Source organism: Colletotrichum fioriniae (genome assembly GCF_027942845.1).
Source record: "Colletotrichum fioriniae strain IMI 355084 chromosome Unknown scaffold_4, whole genome shotgun sequence".
NCBI classification, from domain to species: domain Eukaryota; kingdom Fungi; phylum Ascomycota; class Sordariomycetes; order Glomerellales; family Glomerellaceae; genus Colletotrichum; species Colletotrichum fioriniae.
Genome location: NW_027076840.1, coordinates 3,309,425 through 3,330,394, shown reverse-complemented (window position 1 = coordinate 3,330,394; position 20,970 = coordinate 3,309,425). Strand labels below are relative to the sequence as shown.

Sequence of the window (20,970 nt, the reverse complement as noted above, 5' to 3'; positions counted from 1 at the left end):
CGCGGGTGGGTTGGTGCGTATGTAAGTACAATATTCTCCGTGTCGTCGACGTGAGAGATCTCGTGAGACGAGTGAGTGCAGGGGTACCAGTGTTCATGAATCACGGTGTCGTTGATGAGCGCTATGTGTGAAGGTGCGGGGTGGGCGGATGAGCTTCTTATACGTCGATAGTCTAGATACGGTAGACAAAGGCAAGTCCCCGAACTGCAATCAACCGCGCGGGCAATCCACTTAGCCCGAGGGTGCACTTTCCGAAGCAGTGGATCGAACAAGTCAATTTGTCGCTCAATGCTCTCATACACGTATCAAATCTCCAACTGCAGCTTACCTTTACAATGTTGACTCGCAGGCTCACGGCTACGCTAAGGCAGCTTGACGATTCTAAGCAATTGCTAATGGTGACGTAAACCCAGCGCTTCCCCACGCTGAGCCGCCAGCGGCAGGGGTGCTTACAAATGTCTGCGCTAGCGGCTGCGGGCTTAGTAACGCCCTCGACTTAGGTAGGAAACAAACAGCCAGCACACAGAATAGTACACGCATAGTAACAATGAAGAGCTCTATTCCGTGATCCTATTGCCTATTTGGCTGACCACAATTTCAGGCCATTCTAAAACCTGGCGCTTCTAGCCTCGCCAATCCTGGCAGATATCATCAAGTGCACACCGACGACCCCTCTTACGCCATCTTCATCTTGATGTAGGGAACCTCAACGTCCTCGCCGTCCACGTCCTCGGCCACCATCTCGAAAATGACCTCCTTCTGGTGAGCCGGCACGGGCTTCTTGGACACCGTCTCAACGAGCTGGCTCAGCTTGAGGTTCTGGCGGTCCTTGAGCTTGGCCGGAGGGAAGAAGCTGGCGTACAGCAAGCTGACGCCGGAGCTGAGCATTGAGATGGTGAGGCCCTGCTTCTCAAAGTGCTCCAACAGCTCCTTGAGTGTGATGTCGTTGACCTCGAAACGGTCCCAGATCTTGTCCAACTTGACAACGCCGTTGGGACCCTTGAATTCCACCTTGGGGCTGGCAATGGGCTCGCTGAAGCCGAAAAACGGCAGCGCCAGGTTGATGAAACCGTTCTTGTACTGCTCAATGTCGTCCTTGCCATCAATGACCTTGTACAACTCCAGAATCACCAAGCCCGTGACGAGCGCCGTTGTCGTCGCAATCGCCGGGATGATCTTGCCGGCAATGAACTTGGTCTTGTGACGGTCGGCCTGCTCAATCTTGTAGTTGGCCGCGCGCAGGTTACTGCACGCCGTGATGAAGTCAATGTGGTGGTTCGAGTCGTCGTCCTTTTCAAAGTCCACAGGCTGCAGTTGGAAGCCGGCAAGCTCGTTAGGCGAAGGGAGGCTGCTGATGAGCTTCTGCAGCTCGTCGTTGTCGTCAAAGGAGCTGCCCGCGTCGGCGTTGGGATCCTAGTTCTGTCAGTATGTGCATGTATACTCCATAGACTATAGCAACTCACAGGGTCATTGTCGTTGGCCTGGATCTTCACACCCTCGGCGGGTGAGAACTCGGGCACAATGATGTTGTCGAGCTCGCGCAGGTAAATATCCTTGGAGGTTCCGGGCGACTTGATGTTGTAGTTGAAGGCGTGCAGGTTGGCGGCCGCCACGACGAACGCAAAGTGTGTAGGGTTGTTGGCGTCAAACTTGAGCGGCTCAGGGGCGCGCTTGGGGCCGGACCAGAAGGGGGTTCCGGTCGACGTCGTCGAGTCCTTGGGGAAGTTGTGCAGAAGCTGCTGGATCTTGTTGTTGAACTCCTTCTCGAAGAGAATGCGCGCCCACGCAACGCAGTCCTCAAAGGTCCGCGGGCGGTCCGTCGTGAGGTAGTCGCGGAGCGTCTCGAGCGTCAGCTTGGCACTTCCACCCTGCTTCAACGTACCCTCAATGTAATTGGGCTGCGTCAGGTACAGATTGACCGTCGAAGGAGACGTGACAAAGAGGTTCTCAAACATGTGGTCCTTGGACCACGCAATGGTGTGCTCAATCTTGTTGGGGAAGCTCTTGACCGTGCACATGGGGAACTCCTTTTCAGGGGGATCCTGCGATGACGAGTACGACTCGGTAAGATGGGGGAGGACGACCTGGGTGTTGCCCTTTGTTCCGAGCGTTCCGCTCTCGAGGAGGGGCTTGCGGAAGAAGACACAGCGGCGGTCGACGTACGTTCTGGCCTCAACGTTGTCCAGCGCGTTGGTGACGCCGTCGAGGTTGCCCCAGAACTCCTCGTTGAAGGTCTCCTCCGTCTCGGGACTCACGCGATCCTTGAGGCACACAATATGGCCGTTCAGGTCGGGGTTCATCGCCTGCACGGCCTCGGCAGCGCAGTCACTCTTCATTTTGCCAACATCCTTGGGACGGAACAGGAACTGCCGGTTCAGGTTGCTCTTCTCGATAGAATCCATGTCGGTAACGGTGATTTGACCCTTGGGGCCGGTTCCGAGACCAATCATGGCCCAGTTCTTCAGCATCTCACAACCAATGGCGCCGGCACCAACGAGGAATTGCCGCAGGTTGGCAATCTTTTCCTGGTACTCGCGGCCAAAGACGACAATCTGGCCGTCGTAGCGGGTGCCGAGAGGCTTGCACAACTCGGCGGTGCGGGCGGTGCTGGTCGGCAGAGACTCGAGCGAGTCAAAGTACATCCACTGCTGAATGGGCTGGAACTTGCCCGAGACGGCCTTGAGGATTTCCTGGGCTGCGATTCCACCAAACAGAGCGGCCATGGCGTTGAGGTCACCAAGGGACTGGTAGCTAAGCTCCTTGAGGAGCTTCTCGTCAAAGTCCACCTCGACGCCCTCGGCCTTGGCAAACGCCTCGGCGGAGCGCAGAATCACTGTCGCATCCGTGTCGTCCAGTGGGTTCGGGAAACGGCCCTGGCTTTCCACAAAGGCGTGCAGGGCCTGGAAACCGAGGTGAAGCTGCTGAGGGCGGTCAAACTTTGCAAAGTCTGAAATCATGAATTCGGGCTCCTTGAGCGCGGCAGAGAAGCTCTTGAAGTTGATCTTCTTGGGCATCTTGACCTGCTGGTACAGACCGCCGCGGATGTACTGGCCGAGGCCGGAAACGTCGCCGATGGAAAAGGTATACGGGCCCTTGACGGTAATCTTTCGCGGCTCGCCTCCGTTGAGCTTCTCCATGCCCTCAATTTCTGAAAAGGTGACATAGTCGCCATCCTCGAGGCCGTGGCGGGTCTCGTCGAGCGCCGAAACTAGGCCCTCCTCGTCGATGCCCGCAATGATGCCGGTCAAGGGCGCCTCGCCGGTCGGGTCGATGACGGTGAAGTCGGCGCCGAAATCGCAGAAAATCGAACCGAAAAGACCAAAGGTATCGGCGGCCACGACGTAGATGCCCTTGGAGTGGCAATAGTCGCCAATCAACGCCTGCAGCTTCAGGGGCAGGCTAGTCAGGACGACGACCTGGTACTTGTCAAACTGGGAGAGGTTCTCGCCCAGGCTGCGTCTGTCAGCGAAGTCTCCGGGGAGGGCATCCTAACTCACCTTGACGACTGGTGGACCTTGACGGGGGTGTACGCGTTCAGCTCGGCGACTCTCGGCGCGGTGACCTCGTCTCTCGGCTTGCCCACGTCTTCGGGGTGCAGGAAGAACTGCGAGGACAGGTCGGCAAGGGCGACCTGACCGGGGTCGTAGAGTGTGAGGCTCTTGACGCCGGCAAGGGCAATGTTCTTGGCGATCTCGACACCCAGGCCCTTGAGGCCGACAATGAGGACGTTGGAAGCGCCCATGCGCTTCATGGCCTCGTGGCCCAGCACATAAAGCTGGCGACTGTAGAGCGACTCATCGATCTCGGTGTTTCCGACGACGGAGTCGTCGACCTGCATGCGGGTCACCAGGTCGACCTCTGGTAGCTTCTTATCCTGTGGGAGACATTGAAGTCAGCGGCGGGATGCGGGGTATGTGGACGGAGGCGATACGGCGACGCGACGTACAGCCATGGTTTTCTTATTGGGATCAGGTATCTCCCCGTTGGAGAGTTTGCGCTTCCCCAGCTTGACGATGCCGGAACGGAACGTCGTTTGCTATGACGTGGAGGGAAACACGGGCGGCGGGTGGGACGATGAAGCTTCCAACCCCACCAAACAAAGACGTGTGTATTCGTGTGTTCGTATCGTGGAACCGCGGATGGTTCTCTCGTCGTTCGTCAAAGAGAGAGAGATACTGTCGCTGCGTTTCGTGGAGAGATAAGGGAAAGAATGCACCAGGCAAAAAGCGTCGTGTTGCAGTTGATGTGGTTGTGCAGGAAGAAAGAGCAGCCTCGTTTCCGGTGATGTAAAGGTGGTCGTGGAGCCCGGATGTGGAGGTGTTGACGAGGGGCAGGGGTGCGCCTGGGTTACCTCACGTAAGGCGGGCGATGCAGGCTGGCTGGCGCTGTGAGGTAAAGGGAAGCTCCACTGGCCGATTTCTAAACATTGCCCCTCAATGCATCCAACAGTGAGGAATAAGGTACCTACTCAAGACAACTTCAGCTTAGGTGAAGCAGTGCCGTTTGCACTGTGTGCACATCACTATCTGACTGGTACCTGCAGATCGGGATGTATTGCAACTGGTCCCAGCTTTCCGTACTGTACAAAATCACTGTGTGTCGTATTCTCCGAGAATCTACCGAGTTCCATCACCACTTTGAAGTCGACCTGAATGTGAGTCCCAGACTTGGCTGCTTAGTTCGAGCAGAGTATTCAAGTTTAGAGTTGTTCGTGTTATGGTCTTGTGGCATTTCGATGCCTGGTATCTGCAACGTGTCATTGTATCGCCCAAGAGAGTTGATTCCGGCAAAACGAGTGTGTTGAAGTTGGTTGATGGACGCAATCAAGACGACGATTTAAATAGCAAATTAAATCAGTCACAACGTCCACGAACATAGATCGACTCAATACACCCTTGAACTGCAAGTCAAAGTGTTCACCATGATGATTCTGTTTTTTTATTGCTCGGAACGCCGAGTACACGCAGAAAATGCCGAATACCATGTTCCGAGACCTCTCCATCAGCGGCGAACACAATACACAGACTGTGTCATAGTCCTCAGGCTATATTTGCGGCGTTCCTCTAAAGTTACCACTGAACACTCATACGCGATTAAGGTAAGGCACTCGCTGGAAAGAACTGACAATGGGACAAGATCAAAGATCACATGAGTACGTGTATCACCAGCATCGCATGCCGTGTGACGTGGGCTCCAACCAGACCCGGAGGTCGCGCATGCGATCCGACGGCCACACGAATCCATCACACACTAATTGACAGTAAAAGCGTTACTATGCGGCAGCTGAAGAGAGTATATTTGGGCCCTAGTATGCTCTGGGAACTGTACTATCCACCCTGCAAGACAGGCCGAGTGTGCCTACTCCATATTGTCTTTCCAGTTGACCACTTGCGCGAAACGACGTAAAGCTTTGATGCTTTACTGGACCTTCTTCAGCTCAACGTCGCTATGGAATGTGGTTAACTAACGCATTTGACGACGCCGTGATGCTGGCAAACAGCCATCGTTTCTCGCGCAGGGTCAGACTTACAAGATGAGATCGGCGTTGGGGGGAATGTGGCCGGTGAAGCCGCTGTTTGGTTAATAAAATTAGCATCAACTGGTCGTCATAGTAGCAACAGATGCCTGGCATGGCCTCAGCCATGTTGGTGAGTATTGCTTACCGCTCGCCGTAGGCGTAGTCACTGTAAAACACACGTTAGCCAAGTTCGTTGTCGTGCCGTACACAACTGTACAAAGCCACTCCATTAGGGGCAGTAGGAGAAAGGTTCCTTACCTGGTGATGTCGAGAGTAGCCTTCTCGCCAACGTTCATCTGGGTGACACCCTCATCCCAGCCTGCGGCCATGCGTCAGTCAGCATTTAGTTCCGCATTACCAGCATGGTATGTTTTTTCGAGGAAGTCTGAGGAGGAGAGGAAGGGAGGGACGCAGGTGAGTCTTGGTGTAGACATACCCTTGATGACCTGGCCGACACCAATTCTGGTGACGAAGTCGCCGCGGCCGACGGAGGAGTCGAACCTGGCAATTGAAGCACTCGTTAGTACGGCGTCGAAGGAGAGAATTGCGACGAGCGGGGTAGTGGAAGTGGAAGTGTTTGCTCACTTGGCGCCCTTGTTGTCGGGCTTGGAGGTATCCTTGAGGAAGCCAGTGTACTCAATAGTGACGGTCTGGCCGGGCTTGGGGATGGCGCCGGAACCGGACTGGTGAGTCGTCTTGGTAACACCCATTTTGTCGGTTTGTATGTGATTGGTGATGTGGTTGGAGTTTGTGGTTTGGTGATGTTGGTGGGAAAGAATTGTCAGAGGAGGAAGCTGAGGGAAGCTACTGCTTTAAAGACAAGGGCAGCAAAAGCAGGTAAAGGGAATCCAAGTGGGGTTGACGGAGGATGGAGGGGTAAAATCGCAGAGGGCAGTGGTCCAGTAGTTTGGAGGGGGGGGGAATGCAGCCTGGCGCTCTAAATAGTTTCGTCACTTTGCGAACTTCAATCCCGAGTGGAAGTGGGAAGGAGCACCTTATGGTACCTTGCCACAGTACGACGAGGCCAGGGCCACCCAATGTATCTATTCCGTGTATCTATCATATATCCTAGGTTTGACAGTACTGAGAAATGAGGGGATACCGAACCGAACCAGGCATTGCGACAAGCTGCCTTGAGGAACGGGGGGGAGGTCGACTCGCGCGCATCGCCTCGAATTGCGGTTGCGTGGGTGAGGTGCTCAAACCAAATGGAAGGAAAAAAGGTACTTGCCGCCTCAGCCAAGGGAGCCGATGACGAACCCGGGCCCTTGGTCGCGGAGACTTGTGAATGCTGTAACCTTTTGCCTGCGTGGCGCCGAAAAGTCTACTCCTTACCTGGGTACCGTTACCAAGAAACAAAGTCCGCCGTGATGGGCGATCCCGAAGCCAAAGGTCCCCCGCCCAGGCGAGCAGAGGTACCTTGCCGACCCCGCCAAACGACCGGCTGTGCCTTACGTCAGGGCGGCCTGTCAGAACAGCAGGCGCAGGCGGCAGCGGGCAGTTCCTCAACACCCTCAACCACCAGAGTTTAACCTCGCGCGTCCGACAAACTCCCGGTCGTCCTCGCTTCACCTTGCGCGTAACCTTTCCGAGGTTCCTGACCTTAGGTAGGTAAAGTACCTGGCCCAAGGTCTGGCTGGACTGCGTGTACCCAGAAGAAGCTTTGTTGGTTTGCATCAGCTCGACACAGCACTGAGAATACTTGTCACTACATGCTCAAAATAATGATTGGAAAATCACACAAAAAGTTGGCAATGGCTACCGCAACTCTCCCACGCACCCCTGGCAATCGCTCCAAAGGTCAGCGATTCAACCACGCTGTGGCTTGCCTCGATACTCCAACCTTATCCATGTTGCTCACCTTCAAGCAAGGTACCTCATATGCGAGTCACATCATCTCACCGCCCAAGCACATACCGTCAATCCGGCTCTCCCACGCCTGGAAAAAGCCCCAAACGTAGCTAGCCGTCGAGATTCGGCCCCTCGCGCTGATCCCGCCGCTGCGATCCATGGTTCCGCCGGGTTTCCATCGCTTCTGACTGGTCATCATCACCATCGTCGCCGTCCTCGCCGCCGCCTACGCAGTATTGCTGTTGCGTCTCTCCCCGATTTCTCCGCTTCAGTCAAACCCACCTCCCGTCGTCCTCTTTGTCAAAAGGCTGCATCGCGACGTGCGGTAATTGCCCCCTCGGGCAGACTAGTGTAGCGTCCAAGCGCTAATACGTCGTCCTGCAGCAAGCCTGCGAGCGAGGGGTGCGGCTTTGCGGCTTTGCGGCTTGCCCCAGTTCTCACCTCCCGGCCCTGCGCTGCCCCTCCATCCCACTACGCTATTCGCAGATCAACGCTCGTCCAACCAACCTATTGTCACTCGCTGCCGCCGCCGCCACTCGTCAACGTCCAATGCCAACCTAGGATTTCGTCGTCGGCATCCAACTGCACTCAAAGATGTCGTTCTTGACAAATGCCGCCCCGTAGGTCTCTCGGCCACCCGACCGGTTTGTATATGGTCGTTGGTGTCCCACGGCGCCATCCAGCCCTGCCGCAAAATGACGGGGGACGTTGAAAATGACAGGAAGCGGATCCCCACTGCGTCTGCCAACCACCTCCATTCTATCCCGCGAGAAAAGGCACATCGCGGGACACGAACGGCAGAAAAAGAAAAGACGAGTTGGATTGCGGCCGGCTGGGGCTTTCTCGTGGAGGCGTCAAATTCGACGTAAATGCTCCTTGGTCTTTGGGGCGGCGGGCACACAATGTGACTGCTCATATCCATCCGTCATCTGCATATGCATCTTCGCGGCTTTCGCAATACCGTTCTGGCTATGTTTGCGAAGAGCCCGCCATTCATCGCCGTCAATCTAGGGCTAGACTGACAGGATCCCGAGCTGCTCCACGGGCTCGCGGCGGAACACGTCCTGCAGACCCGGGTCCGACCAGTCATCAAGGTGAGAAGACCGAAAGAGTCTATGCATTGCAGAAAGCAAGCCGAGTGAAGTTTCCAGGGCAGCGGATTCTCGCCAATGAGTGGTTTCGCGAGCCGTGTAATGGATGCTGGACACGGCGGCTGCAGCCCTCTACAAGGTATATATCTTCATGCTTCCCAATACCGTCCGATCTGCACATTGTTTGCCCCTTCCTCGCATCAAGGCTGTGCACCATGATCGAATGCAGCGGGTTCTGCCACAATCGAAAGACGAATGACATGTAGTTTTGTCGGGGGTCACATGATCATGATGAACTGCTCAACACATCAACAACCACAAGCTTTTCCCACAAACCTGAAATGCCATAAAGGGTGTCGACAGAGCACTATGAACAGTCAGAAGCGTATCTGTTCTCAATATCGCGGGTGGCACATGGTAGCCGCTGTCAGTCTCTGTCGACGTGAAGGTAATGAGGCTTCGGTAGTTGCTGAAATGACAGGACCGGGCAGATGCCGGGACTACAGGCTTGAGCCGACCGGTCACCTGCTCCGCCAATCTCCACATCTCCCGAAGACTCCGGCGTATGCCGCCTCCCTCTCGGTGCCGATTCTCCAACGAATCGGCTATGCCATCCGTTGGCGCCTCGAATTCAAAGTGCATGCCATACCTGACACGAGCGTCGCAGGATGTAGAGTGCCCGACGAACACGATGAAATGACGAGATCCCTACCCCTGAAGCCCTCGATGCCACTGGCTGAACAGAGCGTCGTAGAAGAAAGCAGTGGCCTGGCCGAGTACGAAATTCTCGCACGTAGACGACAAGGAAACACGTGGCTGAAGCGTCCGGTGCCACAGCAGCCCTCTGGACGAGCCTGCAACGGAATCCCTGATTCCCATCACATTCCAGCATCGTACTCTGGTGTCATTTTGAAACACACACGTAGAGCCGTGTTGTTCTCTGCCAGTGTCTGGGGCGAGGCTGCCGCAGAGTTCATCCCGACATCTCAAACATGACACCTGTGCAGCATCACCCGCGAATTGGTTCTGCGGTGCTCGGCGGGCGGGAGCACGTGCAGATAGACACAAGACGAAGACTCGATGCGCGAGAATGCCTGGGTCGTCATGTTAGTCCTGATCTCATGTCGAGTCAATCTTACCTGGAGCTGCATCAGATTCCCGTGAATCCTGCGCATGGCTGCGGCTCACGTCCCAGAGACATGGCCAAACACCCGCGAGGATCATAATATGGCAAATACAGCGAAGATTTGGCTGCTTGGAACGGAAGGCATTGGTCGGTAATATGAAGCTGCGGGCAATAGAATGATCGGCAGGTAAACAGCCCCCCCTTCACTTTCAGAGGGAGACTGACAAGCACTCCCCGGCACATCTTGAAACACCTTGGAAAAATGCTGCAATGGGTCCCAAATTCGATTTTCCAGCTGTCTAGCATGTTACCAGGGTTTCAGGGTGTGTTGCCCACATTCTCAGGTGCGGCAAAGCCTCGGGAGCCTATCCGTAGAGGGAGGGAGAGCAGGTCGCACTAAACAAAGGAGAAGGCGATTTCGAAGCGAGTTCGAAGCAAGACACAGCGTTGCGTAGGTAGCCGAGACGATGGAGGTGACGAAGGGGTCTCGAACTCTTGATGTCATGGTCATAGCGTCTCCCTGGACGCCGCCAGGAACTGAAATTCGTCACTCTTGGACTTGGAAATTGGGAATGAGGGCACCGTAGCTATTCAAGTTAGCTCGCGAGCCACGCCCACGCCGTACCTCGAGTACCTGACGCACCAGCGATAGCGCATGTCTTGGTGCTATTTTGACTCAGCCCGGTCCGCTCGCTAGCGATGGTGGCACGCGCAAAGTTGGCAGACACAGTCGATGCCGTTGGGGCGGGAACCGCCACCGGGACTCGGGGCCGGAGCGGCAGCTTCAGTCTTCAGAGGTGCATCGTGTACGGATACCGTGCCGTCAGGGAAGCAGCGATTGATGTGACTTCATTTCGATGCTTGCTGTGGCTCCCGCTCAATGGCTTCTAGAGTGACGGGTGCCGATGGAACAGACACTCTGGCACGTTGATGACACCGCCACTTCAAGCTCGACGATGTGACGCGACACAACACGAGACGGGCCGGACGGCAACTTGCGGATAGGCGAGGAATGGGTACGGACATGGCTGTGGCAGAAGAGCAGAGAGACAAGGCATGCGAGTGCTGCACAGCCTCACTCTGTCGTGTATTCAGGAGCGCTGTTCCACCGACCCTCATTCTCTCCTCTCAGGGCATCGCTTCAGGATGCGATGAGAGAAGACTTGGCCAACACTGTCCTGCACCTGTGACGATACTGGGGGAGGACGAGAACTGGACAGGGGCCTGGGCCACTGATTCCAAGCTCTGGGCTTGAGTTCCACAGCGTCGGATAGAGGATTCGTGTCACGGTCATCGAAGCCCTTCGAAAGCCAGTACTCCGTCTCGAACAGATGATGGGGCTCTATTTGTGCCGATTAAGTTGTCCCAAGGCTGACGCCTGACTATTCCTGTGGCCTCGAGCAAGGAGTCGCGTGTGCAACTCGCGTGTAACTGTAAACAATCCAACTGGCCCGGCATGCATCCCGGTGCGCGAACCGGCAGAGACTGAAAAGTGAAAACCAAAGAGAGGGATAAAACAGCAAAAAAAAGCTTCGATTTTTTTTCTTCTTGCTCTTTACCCACGTGGAGAAACACACCATCAATGGACGTTGCAGGGTGATCCTCGACGGCTGATCAGAAAGGGCGAGACCATTCGCTGGGCCTCTGTTCCCCCCCGGTGCATTCTGATCAGAGCTTTGGGCGACTGGCTGATCGGCGGAGACCAACCCCACTTGACGAGTCGCAGAGATATTGACGGCGGCCGGTCTGCCGGTACTGGGACAATAACACACAGCTGGCAGGTTTCCGCCAGCCCTGCGCGGCTGCGCCCTCGTGCCATTTGTACGGAGACAAGGGCATCGAGAAGGTTTTCGAATTGTGCACGACATCGAGACTCAGTATTGATGGCGTTGATATTCCCAAAGCCTGGGCCGTTGTGCATCGTCGTCTCGCTAGAGCTCCAAATCTCGTCTGTGGCGTGCGTTGGTGCGGTTATGATTAAAGGCTCAAGCCCACGTCCATCAACGGGACATTCGAGACAAGCTAACGACACCGGTGTCGGCTCCCATTGGGCGCGTGTTCTCAGCCATCCACACCATCGTATGGGGAAGGTGGAAGTTGAGCAGGGATGGCGCCGACGGGAAAGGGACAAGATCAGGACGCTCCAACGGTAGCCCTGCTGGAGGGCGGTACGAGCGCCTCCAACGAACGGTACCTCGAATAAGCGGGTTTTGGGCCTGTGATCGAGTATCCGCTTTGTACCACATCGTCCTGAGGTCCGATCGAGGACCAACAACCGCCGCTTGATGGAACTTTGAAGCGTGCTGAGCACAACGCGCGTGTCGCCGACCCGCCGCTGAGATGCCAATAGAGAGGCACTGGCATGGCGGTTGTATCGTTGGCATTCGACTCTGATGAAACGTCGAGAGACTGATGAGAGAGTCAAGTATGCTCCGATTGTATATTGGAGTGCTCCAGATTGTCGAAAATGGTGCCATGGGAATTGGAGTATTGGACGCTACGCGAGTGGTGACTCTGGTGAGGGCTACTTTGTACAGCATTATTGATTCTTGACTGCAGGTGGCGGGCGGCCTGAGCACATCAACTCCCGAGCACGGCAAGCGCAATCTATTATGCTCATAAACATCAATTTAGGCGTGATGCCGGGTTGCAACGGCAGCAACGCAACGTATCTCTACGCCCCGCCAGACGGTCGAGTTTGACGACTCTTGACTCTATCCGTACAGTCACGGCCAAGGGGACTGGTCGAAAGCGTCGCTTGTCAAGTTGTCTGTGTGTCCAGCGTTGCCATGGACCTGGGGACCATCTGCAACCCTGGAGCAGTCACAAGACGTGGGCTGCTAGCGTTGGAGTGTTGCAGGGCGGAGGTAGACGAGGGATTTCCACAAGAGGATGTTGAAAATGCAGATTGCCTCCGATTATCATTTCCTCCGGGTTGGGATTCTTCCAGGAGACGTCTGTAGTGTATCCGTACGGATACCAGGTGTCGTCAATCATACTCGGGTTTCTCGAGGGCAACGATCAACGAGCGGGACTCGGTCTGGACTGTCCATCTCGTCAGCTAGCCCCACGGATCCATGTTTGTGCAAAGAATTGGAGGGGGATGATGGATCTGCGCCGTCGGTGGTTCTGAGTTCTGACTCTCCAGTCATTTCAGTGCAAGCTGTGGTGTGTTTGTGCTCGTTGGACAGTTGGAGGGCCGATGTGTGCATGCATCGGTGCAGGTTTGTGCAAGGCCACGGAAGGGAACGCGCCTTGGAAAGGTGAGGCCAGGGAGGGAATAGCCCACATTGGCACTTACCCACCAGTGACCACGCAACGCACTTGCCCAGTCTTCCATTTGCAAGTTGCCAGTGGCCCAGGGAAAGTGCCCACTGCGTGACTGCCCACCTGAAAAAGCCTGGAGAAGGAATCTGGGAAGGAGGAGTCCCCCCCGGTCTTGCCCAGTGACCTCCCCCCGGCAAGGGTCTGCAGGGGTTGAACGGCGCAAAATTGCCCGTAGCGTCGCATCACCGAGATTCGGCCAATGATCTACGCTCGCTTGTCAGATTTACCCCTGTTCTCCGGTCCACCTGGCACGGCCTCGAAGGAGCAACAAGCCCCGGCAGAGGACGAACAGGGCCAAAGTTGACAGCAAGGCCGATGGGAGGACCTTGGAAAGAGACTTGCTTCTTTGCAGAAAAAACCACCCAAAAAGCAAGTATTCAATATTGGCGAGGGCGGGCAAGGGCCTGGGTCATCCCTACTCCACCTCCAGCCCCACCTCACATCATCTAAAGCTGCGCGGTACGTACCCGGCGGCAACCATTTCTGCCCATTTTTAGCCCGTGCCCCGAAAAAAGCTAAGCCCCTCTCTCCATTTCCTGCGGGCAGCGGCAGCTCACCATCTTCCACATCGTCCGCACCTCAACTTGACCACCAGTGCCGCTCTGCCAGCAGCCAGCAGCCAGCAGCCAGCAATGAAACACGGGCAACAAACCACCGTCTGACGAGTTTGCTTGCCAGCACGGCACAGGAAACGGTGAGCCTACGTTCTCTCCACACCACCTTTCCTTCCCGCCCTCCTACGGAATAACCTGGTGCTGGTGTGCTCTGCAGAGTATAACTGTGCATACTGCAATAAGGCGGACCATTAGTGCCCGGGCTGCTGCTTGCCAGCTCGGTGCTGTACGAATACCGTGTACGGACTACCGAGTATGGGCGCGGCGACGGCGTTGGCCAGTGGTCAGGTACGGAGCACCGCATGTTGGAGTCTTGAACTGGCTAGTGACTCGTTCCCCTGGCCGTCGACCTGAGAGTTGACCGTTCCGACCAACAACCACCAGAGTCTAGAACAGGCACACGGACGAGCACGCCATGACAGAGGGACCTCGACGGTAGACCATGACCAGAACAGCAATGTCATTTCGCACCCGTCCCACCGTGGATGTCCGGCAGTGATGGCGGACAGGGGCAACACATGGTCAACACTCATCAATGCACCGTCGTCAATGTTAGCGTTTTCCGGTGAGAGTCGAGAGTTTGGCTTCCACTTGACTATTCTGGACGACATCGAGTCCAGGGTACTATCAAATAGGGAAACAGATGCGCACGATGCGGCGCCGTCCAACAACACAGTCCAAGTCGGTCTCTTGAGTCTAACGTCGAAGAAGCCAAGGGCGCGTCTGTTTGCCAAAAATAATACAACACGTCCGCGTCTGCAAGATTCGGGGGGAAGGGAGATCCTGGGTCTACGTGCTGTGCTCACAATGGGGATCCTCGCCTTGACTAAACAGAGCCGTTGGCTGGCAGAGGCCATACGCCGCAATACTACAGAAGTGCAGTGTTCCAACCGTTTGGCGGGCAGTGACCATAGTTCAGCCGTGACAGTCGAGTCGCATTGTCTTTCATCTCGTCTCTGGGCAATCGTCCATTCTGCACAAACCCAATCCAACGAATTCGTCCCAGCTCTGGGCAGGGTTGGCTGGTGTATACTGCGTATGCAACGAAGAGGAGAGATGCCTCTCGGACGACAAGCCGCCGTCCATGTGCATTGTCAGTGTACTTGTAGGTGAGGCTTTTACGAGACTCGTCGGTCCCGATCCTCAAAATGGCATCCGTTTGGCTCCAAGGAAGTGTCCGTCAGCCCTCAGGACCCAGTCAGAGTCAGTAAGACTCAGACTGACTTTGCTGTGCCCAGGGGAGTTGCGTAATGGTCGGGCGACGTTGGCTGTCCCTCTCGGCCGTGGATGCTGACGGGGGATGCAACACTTTGTACGCATAACTCGTACCGGTCGGGGCTAGCTGGCATAGGAAAGGTACTCGACGGCGGTCTTCAGGTGTGGTGAGAGTAATAAGATGACGGGCCGGAGAAGCACCACAGTCGTCGTACCACACACAGGTCAAGCCATGCCGCCTGCGTGTGCACAAAGTGAGGACCAGTAATTATTCTTACGAATAGTGTCCTGTGTAGGTAGGCAAAGTCGTGCACTTGTGCCAGCTGGGCCTTGACTCACCTGCAGGGCCTCATGAATTGTAGACGGTAGTATACCTACCTACCTAGTGTGTTGGTGTCCATGGTGGTAAAGTTGCGTAAAAAAGGGGGTTGACGCTTGGGGACGACGGGAAGAGGAAAAAATAAAATCAAGCCAAATGTACCTTACCTTATCCCCCGTACCTGAGGTGCACTACTTGTGGAAGTCTTAGCTAAGACAAGTACCTTCTCGCCTTGACCACCGCAAAAGAGTACCGCACGCCCCCCTGCACACCCTCGAGTTTGTGTGCCTGGACTTGTTAATTGCCTTTGCACAGTATAGCCCAGCAGTGCCCGGCTTGGTTCCTCTGCCATTCCAGTGAAGCCAGCAGCCAGCAGCCAGCTCCCGTCCCTTCTTCCCCCCCTTCCCCCCCTTCAGCACCACGATCAACCTGGGCCAAGGTACCCGTGTACGGAGTACGAGGGTCAGGTACTTGCCAACGGGTATCTTTGACGAAGTCGATACGTGAAAAGATACCTTGGACTTCGTACCCGCCATCCCATCACCACCGACCCGGTCCATGCTGGCCCATCCCATCTCGTCCCCTCCCTCCCTGACGGTCGACCTGAGCCCTCACCACACTCCTCCTGGACTCCTCCCTCTCCTCTCGCTCTCTTGGTTCTCTTGGTCTTTCTGCTGCCACCCCCGTCCGTCCTGATCAACCCCCCCGGTCTCTCGTCCCTCGTCCCTTGTCGTGTGTTTCCATCAATCAATCAATCTCCCATCCTTCGCTGCCTCGTCCATCCACATTCCTTCTTGCGTCCCCTTCCATTCCTTTACACCACCCTCGCTTTTTTCTCTCTTCCCTTCCCTTCCCTTTTACTCCTCACGCTCGCTCTCCTCTTGTCGCCCCCACCTCTCTCCCGACCTCGTCTCTTCGACAGTCGAATTTCGACATCCTCTCGCCTCCGTCAAGAATCCATCCGGCGACGTCGAACCTCCTCTCCTCCGATTCTCAACCTGCGCCTCCTCACGCCGTGAAAGGGGTCTTTTTTTGCCGTCGAGCCGATCTAACCGCTCCCCCCTTATGTGCTTTGGACGCATTTGAAGATCGTCGTCGAGGTTTCCGCGCCGACAATCTGCCAGTTTCCTCATGCATTCGACAACTGGAACTGCCATAATCTCAGCCGACGTGACGGATCAATAGACGTCCTCGCCCAACTCAATCCGACGATATCTCGTCGAGTCACTCATTTCACACACCAAAAAACCAAACGCCATCACGCTCATTGACAATTCCTTGTCAAGTACATTCGTTCTATAACACCCTGACAAAGTGAGTCGCCGCGGGAGTACCAGTCAATACCGACACACAGACTAACATGGAGTCGAGACCCTCAATCTACTAAACACCAATATTGGTATCATTACAATCGCTAAAGACCTTCAATTGAATATACGATAATCGGGAAACGAAACCATGCACGCCAAGACTGCTCTTCTGGCCGCCGCCCTCGGCCTGGCCTCCACTGCCTGCGCCGAACAGGAACGGCCCAAGATCTACTTTCCGCGTCACGTTAAACGACAGTTTGTGAATTCGACGAGTACGAGACAGGAGACCTTCCCTCCCGCGCCCGAGAGCACCACCTTCCAGTCCACCGCGTCGGCCTCCATCAGCTCGACGTTTGGTGACATCCTCACCAGCCTTTCGGACTCTCTCTTTGGCTCATCGTCAACCATTCCCACGCCGTTGCCGACGTCCACGATCTCCTCGGCCCCCGAATCCGCACCCCCGACGACAATCTCCACCACAGTCTCGACCCTCCCCGATGGAAGAGTGACGACCGTCATCATTTCGAGCACCGTCATCTTTGACCCGACAGAGACGACTGAGACGACAAGCTCCGCCGTGCCCACATCTACTCTCCCCCCGGTTACCGTTCTGCCGACGACCAGCGAAACCCCGACGATTTCCAGCGAAGCAGCCTCGACTTCGCAGGCTGCCTCGACCACCCAGCCCACGTCAACAACCCCCGAGACCACCACTGCCGCCGTTCAGTCGAGCGCCGCCGCGACCTCTTCCGAGGCTGTACAATCCTCCGCGGCTGCGACTACCGCTGTTGAGTCCGTCCAGACGTCCGCTGCTGCCAGCACCTCCGAGGCCGCTCAGTCATCTGCTGCCGCCACCACTTCCGAGGCTGCCCAGTCTTCTGCTGCTGCTGCTGCGACCACCACCGAGGCCGTTCAATCTTCGGCAGCTGCCACTTCTGCCCAGGCAACCACCACCGCCGAGGCGTCGTCTGTCGCCCCTACCACCGAGGCCGTCCTTAGCTCCGCTGCTCCCACCAACGTCGAGGTCACCAACTCGACCGCCGAGGCCGTTTCCTCGACGCAAGCTGCTACTAGCGCCGAGGCTGTTTCCTCCACTCAGGTTGCATCGAGCGAGGCTACCACGACCGCGTCCTCATCTGGAATCCTCCTGGGTCCCACCGGCGTCGTCTCCGAGACTTCCAGCACCCAGGCTACCACCTCTGCCGAGCAGGCTCAGCGTTCTTCGGCGGCTGCGAACCCCGAGACCACCAGCGCGGTTCCCAACGTCAACGCTACCGAGCCCGTCGTTTCGTCATCCCAGAGCTCCGTCGTCCTTCCCGCTGAGACCACCACTTCTGCCGCCGTTCAGGTGACCTCTGGTGCCTCCACCGAGACCACATCTGCCGTCGTCTCCGAGAGCAGTAAGCCCACCAACCCGCTGGACCCCATCGTCTCCTTCGTTTCCAGCCAGGTCGCCGTTCCCACCAACCTCACCGAGCCTATTGCCAACGCGACGTCGTCCGAGGCCCCTGTTGCCTCGACGTCCGATGTTGTCATCCCGACGCCTACCGCGCTCCCGGCCCCCACGGACCCGACCTCGACTAGACTGCCCATCCCGACTGAGCCTGTCGCCAACGTCACCTCCTCCGCCGAGGCCTCTGTCGCTCCCACCACGTCGCTCCCGGTACCCACTGAGCCCGTCGCGAATGCCACGTCCTCGGTCGAGATCTCCACCGAGCCTACGAGCAGCAGCCTCCCCGTTGTGAGCAGCGAGCCCGTCGTCAACATCACCTCCTCCACCGAGGTCCCCGTGTCTGTTTCCACGACCGCTCTCCCCGCTTCCGATGTTGTCAACGCCACCTCGACTGAGGTCCCCGCCGGACAGACTACTACCAGCGCTCCGGTCACCATCACTGACAGCACTGCCATTTCTGTCCCGACGACCACTGCTACCGGCTCCGTTGAGATCCCCGTGAACACCACCTCTACCGAGACCTTCCCGACTACCACGCAGCTCCCGACCTTGTCTCAGCTGCCTACGGCTTCCACCACCATCAGCAACTCGACTCAGACGGATAGCTTAACTGTGGCCCCCACTGTTACGCCTTCCTCCCTCTCGTCGACCTCCGTTGCCAACGAGACCGCCACGGCCACCAACGTCGTCCCCACTACTACCGAGTCTCTGTCCACTGAGCCTGCCGCGACCACCACTCTCCCCGTGAACACCACCGTTCTCTCAGAGACCTTGATCGAGACTACGCCGATCACACCTACTGTCACTGTGCCGCCGCCTACGACGACTCCCATCATCACGAGCATCCCTGCCACGGCCACCATTACTGACTCGGAGTCCTGGCTGCCCAGCACCATCATTGTCGAGCAGTCTACTTCGCTCAGCACGCCTACGGAGGCCCTTGCCCCGACGTCGACCATTCCTCTGCCCTCTGACCTTCCCAAGGTCATTAGCGGCCCGGACCCGAACGTCGAGCAGCCCAAGGACACCATTCTCCTCCAGATTGGTTTCCTGCACGGTGAGAACTACCAGCACGTCAGCAAGAACCCCAACGCTGCTGCTCAGATCTTCACGTGCCTGCCCAAGGCTTTGGCCGATGCTGCTGGTCTGGACATTAGCCAGATCCAGATGACCAAGCTCGTCCCCTACGACACGTCCCAAACTCTGGGCTACATCACCACGCTCGCCAAGTTCTACTACCCCAAGAGCATGGTCGACACCCTGCGCATGGACATCAAGATTCCCAACTCGGCCATCTACAACAACCCCGATCAGCTCGTCTACAACCTTACTCAGAACATCAACCCAGCCATTGAGATCATTCCTGGCCAGGAGGATGACGGCACGTCCACGGGCGGAGACGGATCGTCGTCTACCTCCACCCCCAACAACCCCAATGACCCCTTCGGTACCGGTGACGACGGCTCCAACCAGTCTCCCATCCAAAAGGGTACTGCCGCCGCCATTGGTATCGGAGCCGTGGGTGTTGCTGCTGCGTACGGTGCTGCCATGTTCATCATTGCCCGTCGCTACAAGCAGAAGAAGCAGGCCCACCGCCGCGCCAGCTCCCTCACCTCATCCGAGATGCGCTACACCGGTGCCGGCAGCCCGCCCATGATGGGCGGTGCCCTGATGAGCCAGGACTTCTCCAACTACGGAGCCGCCGGTGGCCGCGAAAGCCACGGCAGCGGCCGGACTAGGGGAAGCGGCCCCGGCAACTCTGCGAGGACGGCCTACATCTCGGCCCCCGTTGCTGCTGAGAACTCCCTCGGCTGGAACTGATTGACGACATAGACGCCATTTCCATATCTGTCACCATTTTACGCTTCGATACCCTTCTGGAGGATCCTGTTTGAACAAGATGCTAGGCGTTTGCCCGGTATCCACCGACGGCATCTAGAGAGGGCACACCCCTCGGCCACGAGCCCCATCTGCTCGAGAGATTTCTTTCTTTTTTTGTCTTTTTGTCTACAAATACCCTTCTACCGCGAGTCGATCGATGTAGGTCGGCTCGTCGGCACCCTATTACCAAACGCACTCGGCGCCGCTGTGTATCCTTCCCCGTCGTGGGCGGACATGGCTGGTGCGGGTCCATTTTTATTTTTATTTTTTAATATCTTGTATCTGTGTTGAGGATCTATACATGGGGCGAAGAGCTGGATGGTGGGAAGCATCACAATCGCGTCTTTTCACGACATGCGAGGAGTTGGAAAGTGGCTGGGGAAAAAACGGCGATACCCTGGGGGAAAGGAATATAGGCCGGGCTTCCTTGTATATTTTTGCAGTCTGGGGCGTGGCCTCTTCACCTCGGTCCTTTTTTTCTTCCCCCGGCCTGTCAAGCTGAGGTGGCCGTGTGCCTCCTCGGACAAGGGGTCCCCTTTTTGCCTGCAATGTCGCAGATACAGCGAATAGAGTAAGAACAAGAGAACGAGAGAACAAAAAAAAACAATATTAAAATCACTGCGTCCGAGGGTCCAGCGTTGTAATGTGTGCCGACCTGCGCAGGCTGTAAATAGATACCTAGTCATTAGTCGGTCATCGTATATATCCGTTTGCAGCACTTTGGTTGGTCCGGGGTTGAAACGTGCCGGGTGTATCTTGTTTATTTGATGCCCCGGGAATTTTTTTATTTATTTTTTCGCACCCCCCGTTTTGTCGCCATGCCTCGCTGCTGTCTGTCAATCGGCAAGTACAAGGTGACATTATCATGTTGTACTAAGGTAAGTACGGCATGCCAGGTCTTACTCGCCCTGTCTCTCAAAAGAAACTGACACTCCAGTTCGTTAGATTCACACTCATCAAATCGGCTCGATGGCAGCAAGTCTCGGAGACGGCAGCTAATTGATTCTAAGGCGGTCGTTACACAAGGTAGCTAGCTCACTTGCCACGGAAACCCACATCGTTGTTGGATAGAATGTCGATTCAGTTATTACTGACTTCGATGTCAAGTAAGATTTCACACGACAAAGGTCACTGGGCCACTCTCACAATATGCGCAAAACTTTTGCACCAAAACCAATGTATTGAGTATTCCTCGCGACCATTGTCGCCTTCCCAAATCTCATGTGGCCGTTGTCACCTCTCTTTCATAGCAATAATGCCTTACG

The 20,970-nt window shown here is 56.2% G+C and overlaps 3 protein-coding genes across 3 annotated transcripts; 1 reads left to right on the top strand and 2 right to left on the bottom strand.

Moving 5' to 3' along the window:
- Positions 1–675: 675 nt before the first annotated feature.
- On the bottom strand, positions 676–3,952 carry UBA1_1 (E1 ubiquitin-activating protein; the record flags this gene model as incomplete). Its single annotated transcript, XM_053196556.1, has 4 exons — positions 676–1,413; positions 1,464–3,453; positions 3,498–3,874; positions 3,947–3,952. The coding sequence occupies 4 exons, from the start codon at positions 3,950–3,952 to the stop codon at positions 676–678; spliced, it is 3,111 nt and encodes a 1,036-aa protein (XP_053045957.1).
- A 1,466-nt stretch (positions 3,953–5,418) lies between these two features.
- FKR3 (FK506-binding protein 1B) lies at positions 5,419–6,228 on the bottom strand (the record flags this gene model as incomplete). Its single annotated transcript, XM_053196557.1, has 6 exons — positions 5,419–5,446; positions 5,531–5,572; positions 5,664–5,684; positions 5,777–5,837; positions 5,955–6,019; positions 6,104–6,228. The coding sequence occupies 6 exons, from the start codon at positions 6,226–6,228 to the stop codon at positions 5,419–5,421; spliced, it is 342 nt and encodes a 113-aa protein (XP_053045958.1).
- A 10,291-nt stretch (positions 6,229–16,519) lies between these two features.
- MSB2 (multicopy suppressor of a budding defect) lies at positions 16,520–19,645 on the top strand (the record flags this gene model as incomplete). The annotated part of the gene is made up of 1 exon (XM_053196558.1): positions 16,520–19,645. One exon carries the CDS (start codon positions 16,520–16,522, stop codon positions 19,643–19,645), a length of 3,126 nt encoding a protein of 1,041 aa, XP_053045959.1.
- Between the last annotated feature and the right edge of the window lie 1,325 nt (positions 19,646–20,970).